This window comes from Lethenteron reissneri, chromosome 17 (assembly GCF_015708825.2).
Source record: "Lethenteron reissneri isolate LAM-NWPU_2019-01 chromosome 17, ASM1570882v1, whole genome shotgun sequence".
Classification (NCBI taxonomy): domain Eukaryota; kingdom Metazoa; phylum Chordata; class Hyperoartia; order Petromyzontiformes; family Petromyzontidae; genus Lethenteron; species Lethenteron reissneri.
In genome coordinates this window covers 12945181-12965587 of record NC_083795.1, presented here as the reverse complement: position 1 = coordinate 12965587, position 20407 = coordinate 12945181, and the positions used below count along the sequence as shown (strand labels likewise).

Sequence of the window (20407 nt, the reverse complement as noted above, 5' to 3'; positions counted from 1 at the left end):
GTCAAGGGGCTTGGTCGGTATCACCTGTGGTGGAAAATTAGACGAATGTTCACCACGTGCAGTGTCCACCTTGGGCAGCGTGCACCACGGCTAGCAACCACTGAGCAGTGTCCACCACAGGTAGTGTCCACCTTAGGAACTGTCCACCACGGTCAGTGTCCACCTTGCACGCAGTGCCCACCTTGGAGAGCGTCCACAAGCTGAAGAGTACACGCCGTTTTGCACGCGGTGCTCTCTTCCTATTCATGTGTGCATGTGCCCAACACGATATTATATCTCAAACATACTACGGTTGCTTTTCAGTATGGACAGTATATATGTCTTCATCGACTTCCACGCCGACCTTGCCATATCGTAGACACGAGTGGCGTTAAAGGTGCAATGTTCCAGAGATGGATTATCAGCCGAATGCCAAACCCCTCTGCGGTACCGATGAAAGCGAGACTGCTGGCTGCTGGCTCTCGGGACCCAATCTCTCCCGAGCTCTCTCCTAGGCAGTCTCAAGTTGTCCACGGTTGCCTGACGATCTCTCATAAATACGAGGAACCCTACAAGAGCAGCGATCGTATAGGGTTCGCAGGGTGAAGTGAGTGCATCGCCGGTAAGACATCATAGGTGTGAGGGCCGCCACACGCTTGAAACCATTGTTGGGTTTGACCACAGCACGATGATGATGATGGGTGGTGGGGTGTCTTCACACTTTGGCCCCGCGGGCATTGATCAATGAAGAACGCTGCTTTAGACGGTTCCGACTGGCTGTCGCTGGGCAGTCTGTGGGTGGGGGGTTCGGTTCGCTGATGAGTCCCAACGAAGGTGAAATGCGTCCGTGGCGAAGTGTGTGGGGCCGCCTCGCACCTTCTCGAAAAGTTTCTCGTTAAGTATCCAGAGGGCGTCATGAGTGGCTGGCTGGGCAGCTGGATGAGAGGTTATGAGGACAGCAAGTGCGAGTGTCTTGTTGGCTATGTAGTTAGAGTTAGGGGTAGAGTTAGTACGATGATTGGCTAGGTCAGGGGTCGGCAACCAAAATAACAATAAGTGCCACATTTTTTTCTAATTCGGTAAAAAAAACCTTGATATTCCAAGTGCAGCAATGCGCATCCATCAGAAATGTCACGAAGCAGTCCTTACAGAGAGCCGTGGGCGAGGTGGTAGAGCTAGTACGAGTGTGTGATTGGCTTGGTGGTTAGGGTAAGTGTTAGTTGTAGTGGGTGGTTGTCTAGTTGGGGTTAGGATTGGTTAGTAACTCCACTCTGACACTGATCACCCACCTCCCCTGCACCACGGTCATATGTCACCATGGTCTTGGTCTCTGCTCGTGTCCCGTTTCACGAGCCCCGGCATTAATCATGCACATTATTTGCCGACACTGCATTTGGCAGTGTAGCACAACGACACATAAAATAAATAAACAATTGATAATGAAATACCTCGCATACATGCATAATTTACGTGCTATAAAGAAGGACCGTTGCCCAAAGCATCGCCTTATTATGCATGTTTTATTTTTATTTTTAGGCAACAGTTATGGAAAGTGTTGAGTGAGACGTTAGTGTCGGGCGCCGCGTTGGCGAGATGTTAACTACCTCGCCTGATATACAGGAGGTCGTGGGTTTGACCCCGACGCCTGTATATGTGTCGTCTGTGTGTCTCTCTCTCCCTGTGGTCGCGTGGATTTTGTCTCCGGATCCTCCGAATTTTCCCTCCACGTTTAGAATCAACGTCACGCGTTCATAATATTTGGCTGCGATGAATTTCCACGCGACAAGCCACTTCGTTGAGCTATCATTTGTGATAACCAGGTCGCTTCTGAAAAAGAGCTGTGTAGCTCAGTTGGGGCCTTTATACAGTACCTGGTCAAATAAACAAATGTGTTTTAGTTTTTTTAAAGTCTTGTGTTGAATCGCTGTTGCTGCTAACCGCGAGTCGCCCCCTCGTGGTGAGGCGTACGAACAGCACCGACTGCGTTGAACACGCAGCAGCAGCAGAGGGCTTTCGCGACCAATATAATCCACAATAGAGAGGTTTTTTTTGGGGGGGGGGGGGTGGGGTTAGATCGCGTAAATATAAATGCTGTGTCGTTAAACCCGCTACCATCCGACACAGCCAATTAGTAAGGGTTATCGCGTAAACGACTACAGTGACGTTTCGCCGGCAATTACAACAACCAGCATCATCAGGCGACAGACAGAGTTGTGGAGAAAGCCTCCTCCCCCTGTTTCCGTCTTCAATAGAGCGGGGGATGAACGTGGCTTGTGAGCTAATCAGGTGCGAAGACCAGGGGGGGGGTATCTCTAATTATTGGTTGGGTTATTCACAGTTAATCAACATAGGTAATGTATGTACATCACGCATGCACATTATGCATGCACGTCATGTATGCACATTCTGAATACACATTTTGCATATGTATGTGCATTGTGTATGTACATTGTGTGTACATTACGTGTGTACATTATGTGTGCACATTATGTATCAACTCCACGAGTCGCCTCCCACAAACTCGCAATCCCTCGGTCACAATTATGTATCCACCGGTGATTCGATGCGAGAATCGATGTTTTTTCTTTTTCACCTCTACATATTTTTGGTAGATTTGTTTTTTCTCACCCCGACCCTCCAATAAAATGAGTGTGTCGGTCTGGAATACAACTTGAGAACACAGGACGTCGCACCGACCGGAGTTTTCTTGTGCCGAGTGGTCAGTATTACGTGGGTCTAATTAAGTTATGAAGTTCTTTGTGCGGCCGTGGGGGCCGTGGGGAGATGGTGCAGGCACAATCAAACAGAAAAGACAGCTTTCTTTTGAGCCTAGTCTCAAAACGGTGTTAGACCAGAGGACGCCAAAAGGCGTACAGCACAAAGACAATGCACTATCAGAGGAATGGTGTGGACCAATCCGTTTCAAAGACAATGCATATATTATCAAAGTATGTTTTTTGTTTGCATTTTGACTACAAGCATTGTGGTTAATGCAGACATGATTCCTTGTGAAAAGGTTTCAGTTTGGTGTTTTAACATCTGTGCACCTGTTTGTTGCCAGAAAAAAAGGGAAAAACCTATTCTCATATTTTGGTACTGGCAAAGGAGGTCCCATGATGTAGCCCTGAAAAGGTGCGATCATGACAGACCAGCTTGCCTTACCATTTTAATTAATTTAAACAGACGCGCCGGGTTTAAATATATATTAGGTGTTCATCTTAACAGATGTACGATAATTAATGTGATGGCACTTTGGGTGGCCGATTCGTGCCACATAGGCGCGCAGGTGTTAAAGCGAAAATAAAATTGACTTTCCTTCATCTAAAATCTACATTGTCTGCAAACGACCACGTCTACTTGATTTTTGAGCGTGGCCTAGTTATTTTTTCAAGGCGTGTGCTCCTTAATTTATGTTCTTTTTTAACGGATGGAAGCTAAATCCACGGAATCGAACAGCGCCGAAATTTAAGACCTTATCGACGCCGCCGGGCGTGGGTTCGTCTGCAGAGCAAACGACTCAAACGCGTTAGCAAAGCCTTTCCAAGAAATTTGTGCCCTAATTCACTGCCGCCTCCACCGCCGTCTGAAGGGGCAACTGGCGCAAGCGACCTCAGGCGGCTCGAGTTTTGGGGATTGAGATCGGAATCGTGGAAGCCACGCGGCACCACAGCTCACAACGCCACCTCAATTCTAGATTTGAAGCTTTCGTGACTGCAAGGAGTCATACTCTAAGTTGTTTCGGTAAAGTCACGTAGGTAAAAAATGAAATTAAAATAAAATAATAAAAGTATAACCCGTAAAAACTAAGTTTTTCACTATAAATCCTTTATATGCGTGGCGGCTAGAGTCCTCTCGTCCTCTGGCTTGAGATGGCTGCCACCTATGGGTCAGATGATTGCATGGCAGCATTAAGCAATTGGTAATTAAATATATTTTTGTCCTAAAAAGTGTAAAATTTTGGAATTTTTTTAACGAACATTAATTGTCACGCACAACGAGTCTGTGTGGAAAATGTCAGCTCGATTGGATCACGGGAAGTGGGTTAAAAAACGACGGAAAGATTTGCACGGTCCTAAGCAAGCAAGCAAGTGAACTTAATATAAAGGATTTAACAAGTAAACCCGTAAAAACAAAGTTTTTCACTATAAATCCTTTATATGCGTGGCGGCTAGAGTCCTCTCGTCCTCTGGCTTCAGATGGCTGCCACCTATGGGTCAGATGATTGTCTGCCAGTATTAAGCAATTGGTAATTAAATATTTAATTTGTTTTCCCTAAACAGTGTAAAATTTTGGAATTTTTTTTCACGAACATTAATTGTCTCGCACAACGAGTCTGTGTGCAACATGTCAGCTCGATTGGATCACGGGAAGTGGGTTAAAAAACGACTGAAAGATTTGCACGGTCCTAAGCAAGCAAGCACGCAAGCAAGCGAACTTAATATAAAGGATTTAAAAATCACGACGTTTCGGAGGCAACACAAGTCTCCGTCATCAGGTTTGACTTGTGTTGCCTCCGAAACGTCGTGATTTTTATTATTTTATTTTTATTAATTTTAATTTCATTTTTCACCTACGTGACTTTACCGATAAAACTAAGAGTATGAACGCCACCTTACCCGGGCCGAGACCAAGGGGCCGTCCATAAATGACGTCACGCGATTTCGGACGATTTTTTACCCCCCCCCCCCCATCGTCACACGGCGTCCCAAAAAGTCAGACCCCCCTCAAATATGACGTCACAAAGCTCTGCCACCCCTCCAAAAAAAAATAAAACATGCTTCAAATCGCTTTAAACTATTGTCATTGTAGTGCGTATTTAATGTGGCGCTGCACTCTGATGTTGGAGAAAACATTTATCAAAACGTCTATTTAATTAAGTAGAACGTGTTGTCTATATTTATTTAAAGTTGCGCATTTTGATGTGACGTCATATTTCTCAACCCCCCCCCCCCCCCAGGTGTGTGACGTAATTTATGGACGGCCCCCAACTACATGGAGGGATGAGGCTGTGTCGGTCACTTATCGACAGGGCTTAATTTCTCACTCGGAATGCTGCAAGGCTGAGTTTGGGAGGCCCTATCGGCGTAAGGCACTACCACTCGTGTGTTGTCCTTCCCCCGCACCTCGACTGTTCAACTTCGTCCAACGTTGCCGTACACGTGCAAGTTGGCCAGCCGATGCACGAGGTGCGGCCGCTTCGTTGACATGCGAGCCTGCTCCCTTAATCTTTAGCCGCTAAGTACAATACCTGGTACTGTGCGGGAGATGGGAGTGAAGCCTAAAATGGAACCTTATTCCTAATTTGGTGTCGTGTTACTGGAGGAAATCGATTCTAAACCATCGCAGCATGGCCCAGAGTTTGGGCAAAGTTTGAACCCGGACAATGCAAAGCAGCGTCGTCAAATTCGCACTTACGTTGACGTCCAAACACGATCAACTTTTTTTAAAGCATCCAAACCTTAGCACCAGAATACACGGGAGGCTCAACTGGAGCACGTGGCGGTCTGGCGCGTCTTCTCTCCGCCCAGCACCGCACACTTCTCTAGAGCGCCGCCCAGGGTCCGGACTCCGTGTTGTATTTGTGTTTGGGTGATTTTTTGGTACTATCCAAATGATGAGCCACTCTTTGTTGAACTACCATGTGGCCAGGTCGCTTTTTATAAAGTGAATACCTCAGTGGGCGCTGTCTGGTTTAGTTGTATTTGTGTTTGGGTGATTTTTGTCGATTTAATGCTCTCGTGACTGCGGGGATTCATATTCTTGGTTCTTTCGGTAAAGTCACGTAGAAGGGAAATAATAAAACCGCCACTTTTTTCAAATTTTCTTGCTGTGGTTTTCACACCTGATGATTGCTTGTGTTGTAATCGAAACGTCGTGAGAATAGATTATTTGTTTATTATTTTCCTTCTATGCGACTTTACCGAAAGAACCAATAATTTGGGCGATTTGTTTACCTTTCTTGTACTTTACACTCCCATCGTGTTTTCGTAGTGTTGTAACGTTCTTCCCCGCCCCTACTGGACATGTCAATAAAAGCTTTATCGCTAATTGGATTCCTCCAGTACAAATATTTTTTATTCTCATGGTATATTTAGTTATGGTTATATTTTGAAACCAAATTTTAATCTAAGGTACCCACATTTTATTTTTGTATTTGATCCCAGATCTCACTTCTAACGGATCCTTTGTCTCAATGGACTCTCAGCTGGCTGTAAAATAAATACAGTGACATTAATGTACTTATATCTTGTGGTTTGGATCATGTTTTAAGAATGTGACAACCTTCCAACTATTAGTAAAAAACCAAATGCACATTCCAGGCAAACGTCCCTCAAACTCAACAATGTACAAGTTTTTATTTCATTTCACAGCAGACAATCTAAAATATGTGAAATATGATACAGAAGATGGGAGTATGCTAGATACAAACCGGACAAAAGCAAACTTAAAATAAAAATAAAATAAAACAGCACATGCAGAACGCCGAGACAACACAGCACGAGACAAAGCGGTGGCTTAACAACATAGCTATATATATAATAACAATGATACAATAATTATAATATTGCGTCCGTTCCCGAAACCCACTCTGCCGTGTCCTTGTTCGTAAAGACTGAAATAAACGTGTTCAACATTACAAGTTGCCTTCCAAGGCGGTCTAACTTCAGTTCTTTATGTTATTGCAAAGATCAACTGTTCATAAATATTGACCGTCCTGCCAGACACCACCATCACCGCCGCCGCCGCCACTGCATTACGCATCGAAAGGGACAAGAACGTCAGAAGCGGTGGATATCGGGGGGCAATGTTTGGACCACGCACGGAATTTCTGTAAACATGGAGAGATTATTTAGAGGAGTGAGTGAGCGAGCGCTGGGTGGGTTAAACCCCGAAAGGTCGTTCATTCACCAAAACGTACGGTACCATGACGTGGCTCCTGTCAACCAACATAAATTGGATTTAAAAGGAGCGCTTTTGAAAATAGCTCAACATTTTAAAGCAAAAGTTATAATGAACTATGAACAGCCGAAACATGCCGTTTGTTATGGAACTCTTAAATATAGAATTATTGCCGTAAATTTTCAGTTACGTTATTTATAAAGGTGAGTTTATACGTGCACAGGAACTAAACAGGCCATGATATAAACCCATAACAGTATTGCAACAGTTTCCAGGACCTCGTCAAAGCCACAAATCAAAACCTTTACTGTAAGAAAAATGAACGACGTGTGGACAATGTTTACGATTATCAAGAACTGGTAAATACAACACAGCCTTCTCGCACAACCCCAGGCTCGAGTAGAATTGTTATTCCAAGAACCCAACAGCTTTAAGCAAATCTTTAAATTTGTTTAAGCTGGCATCAGCAGTGGGCAATCAATCGTTTAAGTTTGCATTCACTTAAATTTCCTTCCATTTGGCGACGGAGAATACCAGATTCTGAACAACTCTTTGCTCAGTTTGACATGTAGGCTTTCGCAACCAATATTATTCATAATAGTTTTTTTTTGGGTCAGATCGCGTAAGTACGTGTCGTTAACCCACCACCACTCGAAACAGCCAACCAGTAAGCTGTGTCACGTAAACAACACTTGCCAATTAGTTACTAGTTCAGCCCACCAGTGTATTGGAGAGTAGATCCACATTTACAATTTGACAACATTTTTTCTAGCAAAATCCCCCGATGACGCTGAATGTAATTGCCAGTGAAACGTCGTACGCAAATTGTAAATGTAGCGGTTTTACTCTCTAACACACCGGTGTGGGCTGAACTAGTAAATAATTGGCACATTGTTTACGTGACAAACCTTACTGGTTGGCAGTGCCGGATGGTGGCAGATTAACGACACATTTATACCTACGCGATCTATCCCGAAAAAAAAACCCCTCATTATGAACTCTTTGCTCCCGGCAATTAAAAAGCCCCACGACGGAGACACAAACACCACAACGGGTCAAAAAGGTGCACACACCCCCACTACCGCACCAGGACCTTTTTTTAAAGTGGCAGCCGCGACGCGCCCCTCGAGCGGATGAAGCCATTACCCCCAACGAAAAAGAAACTGCCCGCAGTATCTGCTGACCAGTTCAACTTGACTAGTCGATGGCACAACGACGCAGCACGCTGAATCAAAAAGGGGGATCTCGACAGTGCAACTTTGCAGACCTTGGGTCAAAGCTTTCGGGACGATATCTTGCTGGGCGCTCTCACTGGCTTCATTAAATCGGTGGCAACGTCACCGTTCACTCATTCTTACTACCGTATATCCAAAAGTCCAAAAAACAACAATGCCTTCTCAGTTACAGCAATAATAAGAATAATAATGTCCATGTTGTTATTTACAAGCAAGTCGTGGCGCGCTGTTTCACTAAGACTTCTGCCCAGCGGCTGAGGTCAAGTCTGGGGGGCATTCCGGCTTCAGGATCTGATAGGTGATCAGGTATTCCGGGTACGCCTGAGGACAGTAAACACACGGCGGCAGCAAGCAGTACACAGTGTTAACAATGCCGCTGATAAGGCGTATCAAGCTTAACACGTCGGCTTTCGCGGCCAATATTATCCACAAGAGGTTTTTTGGGTTAGATCACGTAAATATTGTAGGTTTACTCTCCAACAAACCGGTGTGCTGAACGAGTAACGAATTGGTATCTTTTGTTTACGTGACAAACCTTACTAATTGGCTGTCAGGTCGTGGCGGTTTTAACGAAACATTTAGATTTACGCGATCTAACCCAAAAACCTCTATGGATAAGGCGTATCAAATCCACACTAATAATCACACAGCAGTGCTAAAGCAGTTAATTTGGAAAATGTACACCTAAAACAATTTGCCCTTAATTTTCAACACTGGAAAAGTGGTTCACGCAATGAGCTATATAAAAGCAGCGATCCAAATGTTATTCTTGTAACACCAACCGGAAAAAGTAGTTAAACAAAGCCCATAACCGACACGGCATCCAACATGAGTAGCACTTTAACATTATGTATTCTTTGGGTGTTTCGTTAAAGCCACGTAGATAGAAAAAATAATAACAATATCACGATGTTTTGATCGCAACACAAGCAATCGTCATCAGGCTTGTGAGAGATAACCATGTCAATGTCAGAAATGTGCTTGTAAATGTAAGCTCGGAGAGAACTAGGAAAGAGCCATCGTCCACATAGAGGTGGAAAATGATGGCAAGCCGACATTTACTAACACAGCTAACGATGGCTGTGTTAGTTAATGTCCTCAGAGAGTCGCCCAGCAAGGTTTGATAGTTCAAGGGTTAAAAAGCTCGTGTTTAGAGATATGGCGGCGAGTGCGCCATCTTCATATAATAACGTCCTTCCAATGATTGCTCAGTTTGTACCCATCTTCTCGGTTGAAATTGTGTCTTTTAATATATCTGGATGGCTTTATGAAGCGAATCTTTGCTGATAGCCAGTGGGTTTGCAGAGTACCTTTATCTTGGCAAAACCAATTTTCGTGTGCCCACCGCGTTACAATAATGATCAGCCACGGCTGAGGTATTGGTCCTACCGTGTTTCAGATCTGCCTTACATTGATATGCTAATCTCTCACAATACAATGGCCACCCCCACAGCTTCATTTCTGAGTTACATTCACTAACACAGCCACCGTTAGCTGTGATAGTAAATGGCGGCTTGCCATCCTTTTCCACCTCCATGTGGCGATGGCTCTTTCCTAGCTCTCTCCAAGCTTACATTTACAAGCCTCTCTAAACCTTTGTAAACAGCTCTTTGATTGGGGTAGAGACCTATCCCACATTAACATTAGCTTCCCTGCCCATCTCTAACCTTTATAAACAGCCTGCCTCAGCAGCTTTCCCCCTCTTTTTTCACCTATGACGATTGCTTGTGTTGCGATCGAAACGTCGTGATATTGTTATTTTTAAAATTATTTTTTCTATCTACGTGGCTTTACCGAAAGACCCAAAGAATATGAATTCCTGCAGTCACGAATGCTTAAAGTCAAGATTTAAAATTATGGTGATGCATGCCAGTAAAGCTCTTTAGTGACGACACTCTTACACATTTTAACGCATCAATGTGGTACACGTCTCTGCCAACTGACCGGTCTCAGAATGACGACGACGGCACGGCACACCTGATCGTCATGTTTGTTAAAGTTGCATTACCACTTAAAACTCATGCTGGACAGCCCAGGGCAAGGCATCCTCAGTGCAGATCTATAAGGGCCCTTGTGTTTTTTTTTATTGTTGCATCTTTCCATTAATAGATTTTGGTGCAACAACCTGCGGTGGATTCACAGGAGGGGGGCTGCCGATTATTCCGCCACGAGTTGCTGGGGCTGTGATGGTGGCTCAGTCGCCGACGCGTTAGAATGAAGCAGGAGGTGGTGGATATCGCTCACCTGCTCGCCGCGGTAGATGACATACTCAGCGAAGGCCAGGCCGTTTACGCTCGGCCGTCCGATCACGGAATGGTGTCCGGGCGGCGAGTGCGCCATCTTCATAGCGCTGAACTGCAGGAAGGATTTGCCGAGCGTCACGCGGCAGAACAGCATTTGCCTGCGGGGGGGGGGAGGGAGCAGAGAAGAGGGGTGAGCAATTACATAGCAAATAACAGCGAGGCCGAGGTTTGGAGCAGGAAACGGACCAATGGCACGTGTTTACATACAGCTCTTTGTGTTCACATAAGTGCCCTTCGTCAATCAACCTGGCTTTCATGGTGAAGATGGGAAGCATAGACGTGGGAGAGGCCAAGAACATGAATATATGTTTCTGCACTGCCCTCTACTGCCCATCATGTAGTTGCACCTCAAGTCCTTGGCAGGGCCATGTACACACAATAATCAACACTTTGGCGTAGTCTAGATTTATAAAATGATGCTGTCGGGAGCTAACGTCAACAATCGAGATAAGAGATGGTGTTCGTGTGAGGGCTGTCCAAGGTTTGATAGTTCAAGGGTTAAAAAGCTCGTGTTTAGAGATATGGCTAGTTCTACAGTAATGGCTGCTATTAGGGGTTACGGCAAGGGCTTCAGTTCGAGCCAGGGCTTCCCAACCAAGTCCCTCGGGGTCAGGGACTCTGTTTGGGACCCATATTTAACAAAATAAATCTTTGCAGTGCATCACATTTTGCCACAATACTGCTCTACTCAACAACAATTCACTGAAAATGTACAGCTCTTTGTCAATCCACTGATGGTCTCCCTGCACCTTTCGTTGATGTATGTTGAACTTCTTTTGCATCGTACGTAGGCAACCGTGTCGTTTGTCCATACTTCACCACTGATGTTAAGCCGTGGCTGTGAATGTTAACTCTGGTTGTCGGTTTGAGAGTGCAGTGCGCTAACCACTGCACCACTGCTCCATGCCATTACACCCTTTACCGTTCCGATTCACTTTTTATTCCTATTCCGTTCCGATGATGTACGGAACGGGAATAAAAACTAAACTAAAATAACTTTATCGATACCGAGGCTCGCACAAGTCCATGTGGGAGGGCGTGGCACAGTTTGGCACCAGCTATCGTAGAGTCCGGTCGTGTCTTGACAGTTATTTGCGGCGAGTACAAGGTCTTTAAAAACAACAGGGCTACGACTCTAAATAAAATTAACACTGAACCACTTGCGCGTTCCAAGATTCGGTGGTGAACAGGACACCCACCCTGCAACTCGCAGATGTCTCGGAACAGGAAAGGGTTAAAATGGTCAAGGCAGCAGTGGCAGCTCTCCTCCAACAAAGGCGACACCCATACTTACCATCGTGAAATCTACGCTCATCCGGTATGAACCTGAGGCTGTGTGTGAAATCCACTCGGCTTAGGACAGCACAATAGAGATTCTCATCTGCAGCCTCGGTGGACTGTCTCTACCAACTGAGGTTTGTCCGGTCATCCATAACAATTGGTGATTTTAAGACCAGACTAAAAAACATTTATTTTCTCTTCTGCTCTTTGCGTTTAGTTTCTTTTATTTCACAGTATATTTCACTTAAACTAAACAATTTGTTTTATATTAATGAGCAAGGCTTCCTGAGCTAAACAGCTCTTGTTCAAAAGTGACCAGACCACAAATGACAGCTTAACGAAATGGCTCATCATGCAAACATTTATAGAAGCCAAATACTCCAAATGCACTTTGATTCTAAATGAGGGAAAATCCAGACGACCCCGAGAAAAATCCACGCAGACTCTAAATATACAGGCGCCAGGGATCGGGATGGAACCTACGACCTCCTGTATACCAGGCGAGGTAGTTAACATCTCACCACCGTGGTATTCATGCCATTCGTGCTTCTGTCTTAGTTTATAATATCGGGGGGGGGGGGGGGGGGCGGCGGCGGCATTATGAATCTTGAATCGATTGACCGACCGATTTTACCAACATGTGTGGATTTTTTTCTGGTTTCGTTCCATAGTCGATCCCCGTTACCTTTGGCAGATGTAGCAGGAGCGATCCTTGTGCACGGGGCAGCCCGTGCCTCCGCCGATCCCGTACACGTACTGGTTGCTCTTTGATGAGTTCTCCGCAAAGTAGATTCCGGCGCCGAACATGCCGCCGATGTAGGCGTGCCTCTCGTCAAAACCCTTGTTGATGATGGCGTTGATGAAGGGGGAGCCTATGGCAAGCGCACGCAGTGGAGAAAAGAGAGTTTGGGGAGCAAGGGGATGGCAAAGTGGAATCAAATGTCCCCCAATGCTCTGAGCAGTGCTCAATTGTCACAATTAGTTAAAGGCGATTGACAACGCATTAAGACTTCAAAGTCCCTTTGCTTTTCGGGGTCCGTACCCGGTGATATAAATTTGGCATTTATTGTGATGAGGATCTGTCTAAACCAGCCAAATGTTTTTGACTTCCTACTCCTTACACCTACCCGAGAGCAATGACGTTGATATCACATTGACTATTATTTAAAAAAAAAATTCATCTATTTTAAATTCAAGGTTTAATATTAATAACGACCAAGTTGGGCAGAGCAGATAAACGGATGACCTTCTTTCTCTTTATTATCATTAAGACCCTGCTCCTACTGATGCAGGAACATAGGGGGCACAGCTGCCGTGCCAAATTTTAGATAGCGAGAGGTTCAAGACAAATAAAGCCGCTTTTTCCGGTATCCCTTACTTGGCCTCTTGTATTTTTTATACAATTATTTTTAACCCGACTGGAAATTGGTGTACGAAGAGGGACTACATGACTGGGGGGGCATCGCGACGTCTGACCGTGGAACAGCATGCGCTCGTTGTGGTGGTTGTGGTTCTCCTCGGTCACTTCCTTCCGGCGGTGCGTGTAGCGCTCCCACAGCTTCTTGTTGCGCACCTTCTGGATCTGAGCACGTGTAATGGGGACAAAGCAGTGGGGTCACCAAGAGAACACATTAGGGACCATTCAACATTCACTACCCACGGGGTCAAGAAGCCATCATGGCTAATGCCACCGCCGCCGACGCCACCCCATATGCCATTTCATTTCTTCCGGTAGATCCTGCAAATTATTCAAAGTCAACCCCCAACCTGGAAGGTCTGCCTTTACAGACCATCTCCATGGTCATGATAATAACCACCATCTGGCTTCAGGACTTTTTCCTCGATCACTGACCTCTGCGTGCCACTGCAATGCTGCCTCAGTAACCTGCACTCCGCCACCCTGCACACGTGTGTCCCACCCGTCAACAACCACAGACCTCCTCAACCACCCCTTTCCCCCCAGACTACTTGGATTTTATTCCGAACTTTGAAATTTGCTGTTTTCTGTTGTAACTTTTTTTCTATTCTATTAAGGCTAAATAAGTTTATAGTAATTCCCTTTCTGTCAACATAACTATTGTCCCAAGTGTACAACCAATACTCTAAGGAGCAGGGAAGCAAAGAAGAATTATGTATGCTTTACTAAACATATATAGTGTATATTTTTTAAACCATTCTGCTGAGAATAAACTTTTCAAATAATTATATGAGGTGAAGGAAATATTGGAAGAGAATACCCTCTTGTACGCTCTAAAAAATCTTAAGTAGCTAAATTATGCCTTAGATCTTTAATTAATGATGCCTTAGATATTTTGTTTATTTTTCCCCATTATGTATTAATGTGGGGACTTCTGCTGCTGCTGCCACTGCTGCTGCCGTGTCTGCCTCCGCACCTTAATGACGTTGTATCTGTTGAAGACTCCGCCAGCCTGTCCGCCATCCTTGTGCTCCCGGATGGTGCTTTGCATCTGAATTACCCAAGAGAGGATTAAAGAACACAGCTCTTATCACCCACCACACGTATCATCCCCTATGCAAATAACATTTACAGCGATGACAGCATTATTAACGGTGACATTACCAGTGATCGCATTGTCAATAGTTGTATCAGTTGCTACAGCACTATCTATCTGGTGTAGTGCTACCAGCAGCACCCATTATAATGAGTGATAATTATCAGTGGCTGTACTTCCGTTAACAGCTGCACTATTAGCATTACCATTTTCCATAGCTGAAATATTACCACCCGCATGACTACATGTGAAGCCCTTGCATTATCCCGTGCTGGATGAAGGCCTGCCCATTCCTCAAGTCATAGTGGGGATTATTTGACCACGTCGGTCAGAGCAGGTTAGGTTAAGGTGGTTAGCACAGAAGTAGAGTACAATAGATTTTGCTGCGCTGCCCTCTGCTGCCCACAGAGTAATCCCGTAACCTTATGACAAACTGTTTGTGGATGGGGGTCACCCATCCAATCACTATCCAAGCTCAACTTTGCTTATTTTCCGAGATTGGAAATCGGGCACATTCTGGGCGATTTTGTAACCATGACTATTATTTGCATTTCCACTATCCGTGGCTGCAAACAGCGGTATCGTCTGCAGCTGTTTTGCACACAGCAGTGCCGGAGTCACCTCACCTCGTCCTCCACACTCTGGTACTCCTTATCGTCGGGCGGCAGGTCGATGAGCAGCGTGCCCTGTGCCGTCGTGTGATAAGACAGATAGGGGTTCGCTCCAGGGTACGCCAACCCACCTGCAAAACGCACAGCGCACAAATTCCCCGGTTAACCCAAGAGAATTGCAGGGCAATGTGCCGTTAGCGAGTGCCTGTTCAAACCGGCAAGGTGCACAAGAGGGTGGCGTGTGGCTGAAACCATGCCTGGCTGCCTTTGTCTCCCCAGTGCTGATGTTCACACACCGCACAAGTTACTCATTTATGGCTGAATTGACACCATTAGAACACAATTTGGATTTATATTGTGTCAAGATGCAACCGCATCTCAAGCGACAGCTTTCGTTAAGTTGCTATTCACTATACCATACGCAAAATCGGACAAAAATAGAAAAATGTTAGAGAGAGGTAGCAAGTCATTGACAGGAAATCAAACCCCAGTTACCAGAATCTTAGCAGTGTGCAAGCCACTGCTTACCCAGAAACGTGCGCACACACACACACGAAATACCAAGCAAGCTACGATGGTTAGGACTACCACACAGTGAATCTGGCACTGCATTAATGCGGCAGGCTTATGGATATGCATGATTGACTGGGGAAAGGGGGGGAAGAGGGGGGTGGGAAAAATGGGGGTGAGAGCAGCCAAGGTTTCGTCCTTTGAGTGTTTTGCAGGATTAGTCAAAATCACTCGTGGTCTTAAAAAGTATTCACGCGGTGGCACCGCAGAGATGGGGTCTGCCAAGGCCAGGGATGCACACGGAAACACCAAGGAACCCACGGGGGAATACTCCACAATCAATTCTGCGACTGAGGAGAGGCATTTTATCGATACCATTCGTTCAAGACGCCCCAGAAATCTTATTTAGAAGGTCTTATCATTTGTAAATCTCACTCTGCACTTAGCAGAGCAGCTAAGGGCGTGCTTTTCTGTAATTGCAAAGGAGCTGCGTCAGTTTGGCGCGGCTTCCTGGTACAGGTGCACGCGCGGCATAGCGAGAGGTCACCTTGCTGCGCTCCGAGGAGCCTCTCGACGCCCTTGATGAGCTTGTGGCGGTGTCCGTAGGCGTTGATGCCGATCTCCTTGAGCTCCTCGTGGCCCATGTCCGCGAGGACGTCCAGGGTGATCTAAACACGCCGCGCGCACAGTACACGTGCCGGCGTTCAAGCGAGCTTTTGTTTGCATTGGCAGATGGCGCATGGAAGGAAAAACGTTAATGAGAAATTATGCATACGCATGGTCTTGGGAAGTACTTAATTAGCAGTATGGAAGCAGACGGGGAACTTGCAAACAGTATTTTTTGTTCTGGTTTGTGTCCATGGGTTATAGGAAACACTTTACTCAATTTGGTAGCTTTTCAGCATGGCAAGTTCCCAAAAGCACACACTATTCTATACTATTGGTTGGCTCATATTAAATCATCTTAATTCGTTATATTGTTTGCCCCATTACAGAAAGGCAGAGCTAATGAATAAACACTTCCCACCTTAGTTGGAAAGCATAAAACAACACTTCATTCGCTGTAAATGAACAACTGCCAGCCATGACGTACGAGTCGGTACCATGAGTCACCAACAAATCAAATGGAAGAAATGAAAAGCACGAAAGGAGGCGTGGAGAGATAGGTGCTCAGAATTGCACCGACAGTAAGAGGAGCAACTAGAATCAAGCAACAAACACAAATCATTCGAGTGACTGTCAAAACATGGAGGGAGGGGGGGGCGGTGTTGGGCAGGACATATTGCCGGAAGGGATAATGGCTGATGGATGAAGCTGCTGATGGAACGGCAGCCAAAGGTGAGAACGTGCCAAGGAAGATGACCCCCTGCGGACATGCGAGTAATGAGATCGGATATTGGCGCAGGAGTGAGATGGATTATGGTATTGTAGGACCATGAGGGAAGGTGACAGTGTAATGATGATGCCTTCAGTTATCAGCTGAATTTATTATTTTAAAATCATTATGCTGTTTAACCTGGAAAGCCTCACACTATGTCTCAAGAGTTGTTTTTATCAGGGTCCGGCCAACGTTTCGCAGTAGGAGGTGATGTTGTTGCTAGTGTGTATTCCCAATTGAGAAATTTTCATGGAATTGTTCAACACGAGGTTGTTTGGCCAATACATTGTATGTTTTTTTAGAGCTATGGGAGGAATCCAGAGAAACCTACGCAGAACAGGGGGAGAACATACAAACTCAACACAGAGGCGAGTTGGGAATTGAAGCAAGGCTGTTCTTGCTGCGAGGCATGTGTGTTACACCAATGTGTTGCCACCCTGCTGCCCTGAAACATCCTAGATGATGATGAAATATGACACTACTCGTTTGTGTGGAGCCATGCCAATAATACCTGCTCTTTCTCAAAGATGTCGCGGAGGTGGTCGAGTCCCAGACCTTTCAGGAACATGTTAATGTTCATGTCCAAACCTGGAACTACATAAAACAAAACGCATGTCTTACTGGTAACACACAGCGACTGCTGGAGACACGATTACCATACCATTTAAAAAAAATCTCCTTCCCGAAGTCCATTCTTCTGTGAACATGTCAAGATATTTCTTGCTTTTCAAAGTAACACTAACGCCAGAATTATATCAACTTGTAAATCACTGTACAAGTTAACTGAAGCAGAAATCTGATACATGTATTGTTATCAAAACTAGTACACTGGAAGCATATCAACTCCCCTGTGATTTCGATTTAAAGCTTTCGTGACTGCAGGGATTCATCTTCTTGGTTCTTTCGGTAAAGTCACGTAGAAGGGAAGTAATAAAATAATAAAAATAAAACATAATAAAACAATTCTCACGACGTTTCGGCCACAACGCAAGCAGCCGTCCTCAGGTGAAAACCAGGTCCGTCGAGGCGACAGAGTCTGAATGAAACAGCACACGGGCTTGGAGCATATATATAAGCTGGGCGCATTGACAAAGGAATTTGCATATCAACAGGAATTTACCAATACATACTTCACCTGGAATGGAACCTTCTACAAGCAAATTGAGGGCACCCCAATGGGCTCCCCCCTATCTCCGGTTGTAGCCAACATCTTCATGGAGAAATTTGAGACGGACGCCATCCAGACTGCCACTCTACGCCCGACCTTATGGAAGAGGTACGTAGACGACACTTTTGTCATCTGGCCACATGGCCGGCCTGCTCTAGACCAATTTCTCGACCACATCAATTCCATACACCCAGCCATCAGATTCACCATGGAAGTCGAAAATGATGGCAAGCTACCCTTTTTGGATGTCCTAATCAAAAGGAGACCTGATGGTTCAATGAGCCACTCTGTCTACAGGAAAGCCACCCACACGGATGCTTATCTAAAACCGGATTCCCACCACCATCCATCCCAGAAGAATTCCCTCATCAAGACTCTATATCATAGAGCCCAATGCATCTCCGACCATGAACACATTTCCAGTGAACTCAAACACGTACGCCAAGCTCTTAAGGCTAATGGTTACTCCGACTACACAATCCGCAAAGCCATCACTCCAACCATCAAGAAGGATCCTGTTGAGGAGCCTTTCAAGACCATCACCTTACCCTACATTGCTGGGGTCACAAAAAAGATCTCCAAAATCCTGATTAAACACAAGATCCAGGTCCGATTCAACACAGTACATAAAATCCGTGATCTGGTCCCGTCTGTAAAAGATGTGGTTCCAGACATACAGTACCCTGGCGTCTACAAACTAAGTTGCCTCTGTGGTAGCAGTTACATTGGGGAAACCAAACGACATGTCTCGGACCGCATCCGTGAACATAAGGCAGACCTGAAACACGGTAGGACAAACACCTCAGCCGTGGCAGATCACTGTTACAATTCAGTGGGCTCACATGACATTGACTTCTCCAAGACAGAGGTTCTCTGCAAGCCATCTGGCTATCATGAGAGATTCGTTCATGAGGCGATCCACATATACAAACACAGAGACAATTTCAACCGAGAAGATGGATTCTGGCTTAGCAATCATTGGAAGGACGTAATAAACCATTTCGGATCTTAACTGATTGTGTTCACGTTAACGGTGACTTTCAGACCGCGTTCCACTCACTGGCATGGTGCAGTGTGCAGAGTAATGTATGGTGTCGTAATTGTACAGTAAACATATAGCAGTATGATACACATTAGGGTGGGTAGAATAATACATAGTGTTATATTAAAATGGATAAGGCAGCAACTGCAGCAGCAGCAAGTGCAGCAGCAGCAAGTGCAGCAGCAGCAAGTGCAGCAGCAGCAGCAACTGCAGGAGCAGCAGAAACTGCAGCAGCAGCAGCAACTGCTGCAGCAGCAGTAACTGCAGCTCCCTTTGATGCTGTTAATCCTGCATAATGCACATGCATATGCAGTACTAATTACATTCCTGCATTTCCCATAAATATGCTAAATTCCTGTTGATATGCAAATTCCTTTGTCAATGCGCCCAGCTTATATATATGCTCCAAGCCCGTGTGCTGTTTCATTCAGACTCTGTCGCCTCGACGGACCTGGTTTTCACCTGAGGACGGCTGCTTGCGTTGTGGCCGAAACGTCGTGAGAATTGTTTTATTATGTTTTATTTTTATTATTTTATTACTTCCCTTCTACGTGACTTTACCGAAAGAACCAAGAAGATGAATCCCCTGTGATTATTAGGCATTCAACAATCAATTCAAATCGATCTTATGCTCACGGTGCATACATGAACTTACGTGAAAATTAACAATTTATCGATATAAAATGCAAATAATATGCTAATGTAACATTTTGGCAAATCGAACAAAATAAGACAAAAAAAAAAGAATACAAATGACAAAAACCTAATCAATTGTCAAATTGAATCGTTCCATGCCTAGTAATTCATTTTCAACCCGCCCACCACCCCCCACCCGCACCCCCACCGCCCCTCACTTTCAAAGTCGGCCTGAGCGGTCTGGCTTGTCGGCGGGGCCCGTCGCCCCATCGGCCGCCGACACCCCGCAAGCGCCCAGCAGTGTGCCGTCTCCTGCTGCCCCGATGGCGCCGGCCGGCACCGGCGATGGAGCCACGCCGCAGGCCCCCGTCAGGCTGTCCATGCTGCTGGCGGCGGACAGGGATGCCGGCGTGGAGGACGGGGAGGCCAGGAGCGGCACGCCGCCCACTCCGCTCGCCGAAGCTCCACTCGGGACAGGAGACGGTGCCAGCGAGGCCAGGGCTGGCGTGGGACCCAGAGCCAGAGCGGCGGTGGCGGCAGCAGAGGTGGCAGCTATGGTCGGGATGCTGGGGGGCTTGTGGGTGACAGGCAGGGCTTCGGGTGGCATGGCGTCTATCAGCAGTGCTCGCACGTCGTCCGCCTGCAGCAAAGAAGCGCAAACGTGATTTGCAGCAAGTTCCAAGTCATGTTGGAACTTCTACACACCTATGGGATGTTTTGATAATTAAATGGAGTTGTCGCTTCATATGGGAGGAAACCAAGAGTAGTTTGGAGACAAACACACACTTATGTACAACAATGAAAAGTCCGCAAAGATGGGTTCACGAATTCACTCGCTGTGCTGCCAGCTC

The 20407-nt window shown here is 45.8% G+C and overlaps 1 protein-coding gene across 1 annotated transcript in view; it reads right to left on the bottom strand.

Moving 5' to 3' along the window:
* Window positions 1–6320: 6320 nt before the first annotated feature.
* Window positions 6321–20407, bottom strand: part of LOC133343506 (poly [ADP-ribose] polymerase tankyrase-2-like) — a 39227-nt gene continuing 25140 nt past the window's right edge. The window contains 10 exon segments of the mRNA XM_061553168.1: window positions 6321–8435; window positions 10359–10515; window positions 12384–12570; window positions 13175–13280; window positions 14092–14166; window positions 14838–14953; window positions 15880–16000; window positions 17222–17304; window positions 19775–19787; window positions 19789–20196. Of these exon segments, the coding sequence (XP_061409152.1) occupies window positions 8349–8435; window positions 10359–10515; window positions 12384–12570; window positions 13175–13280; window positions 14092–14166; window positions 14838–14953; window positions 15880–16000; window positions 17222–17304; window positions 19775–19787; window positions 19789–20196 (1353 nt within the window). The 3' untranslated portion in view covers window positions 6321–8348.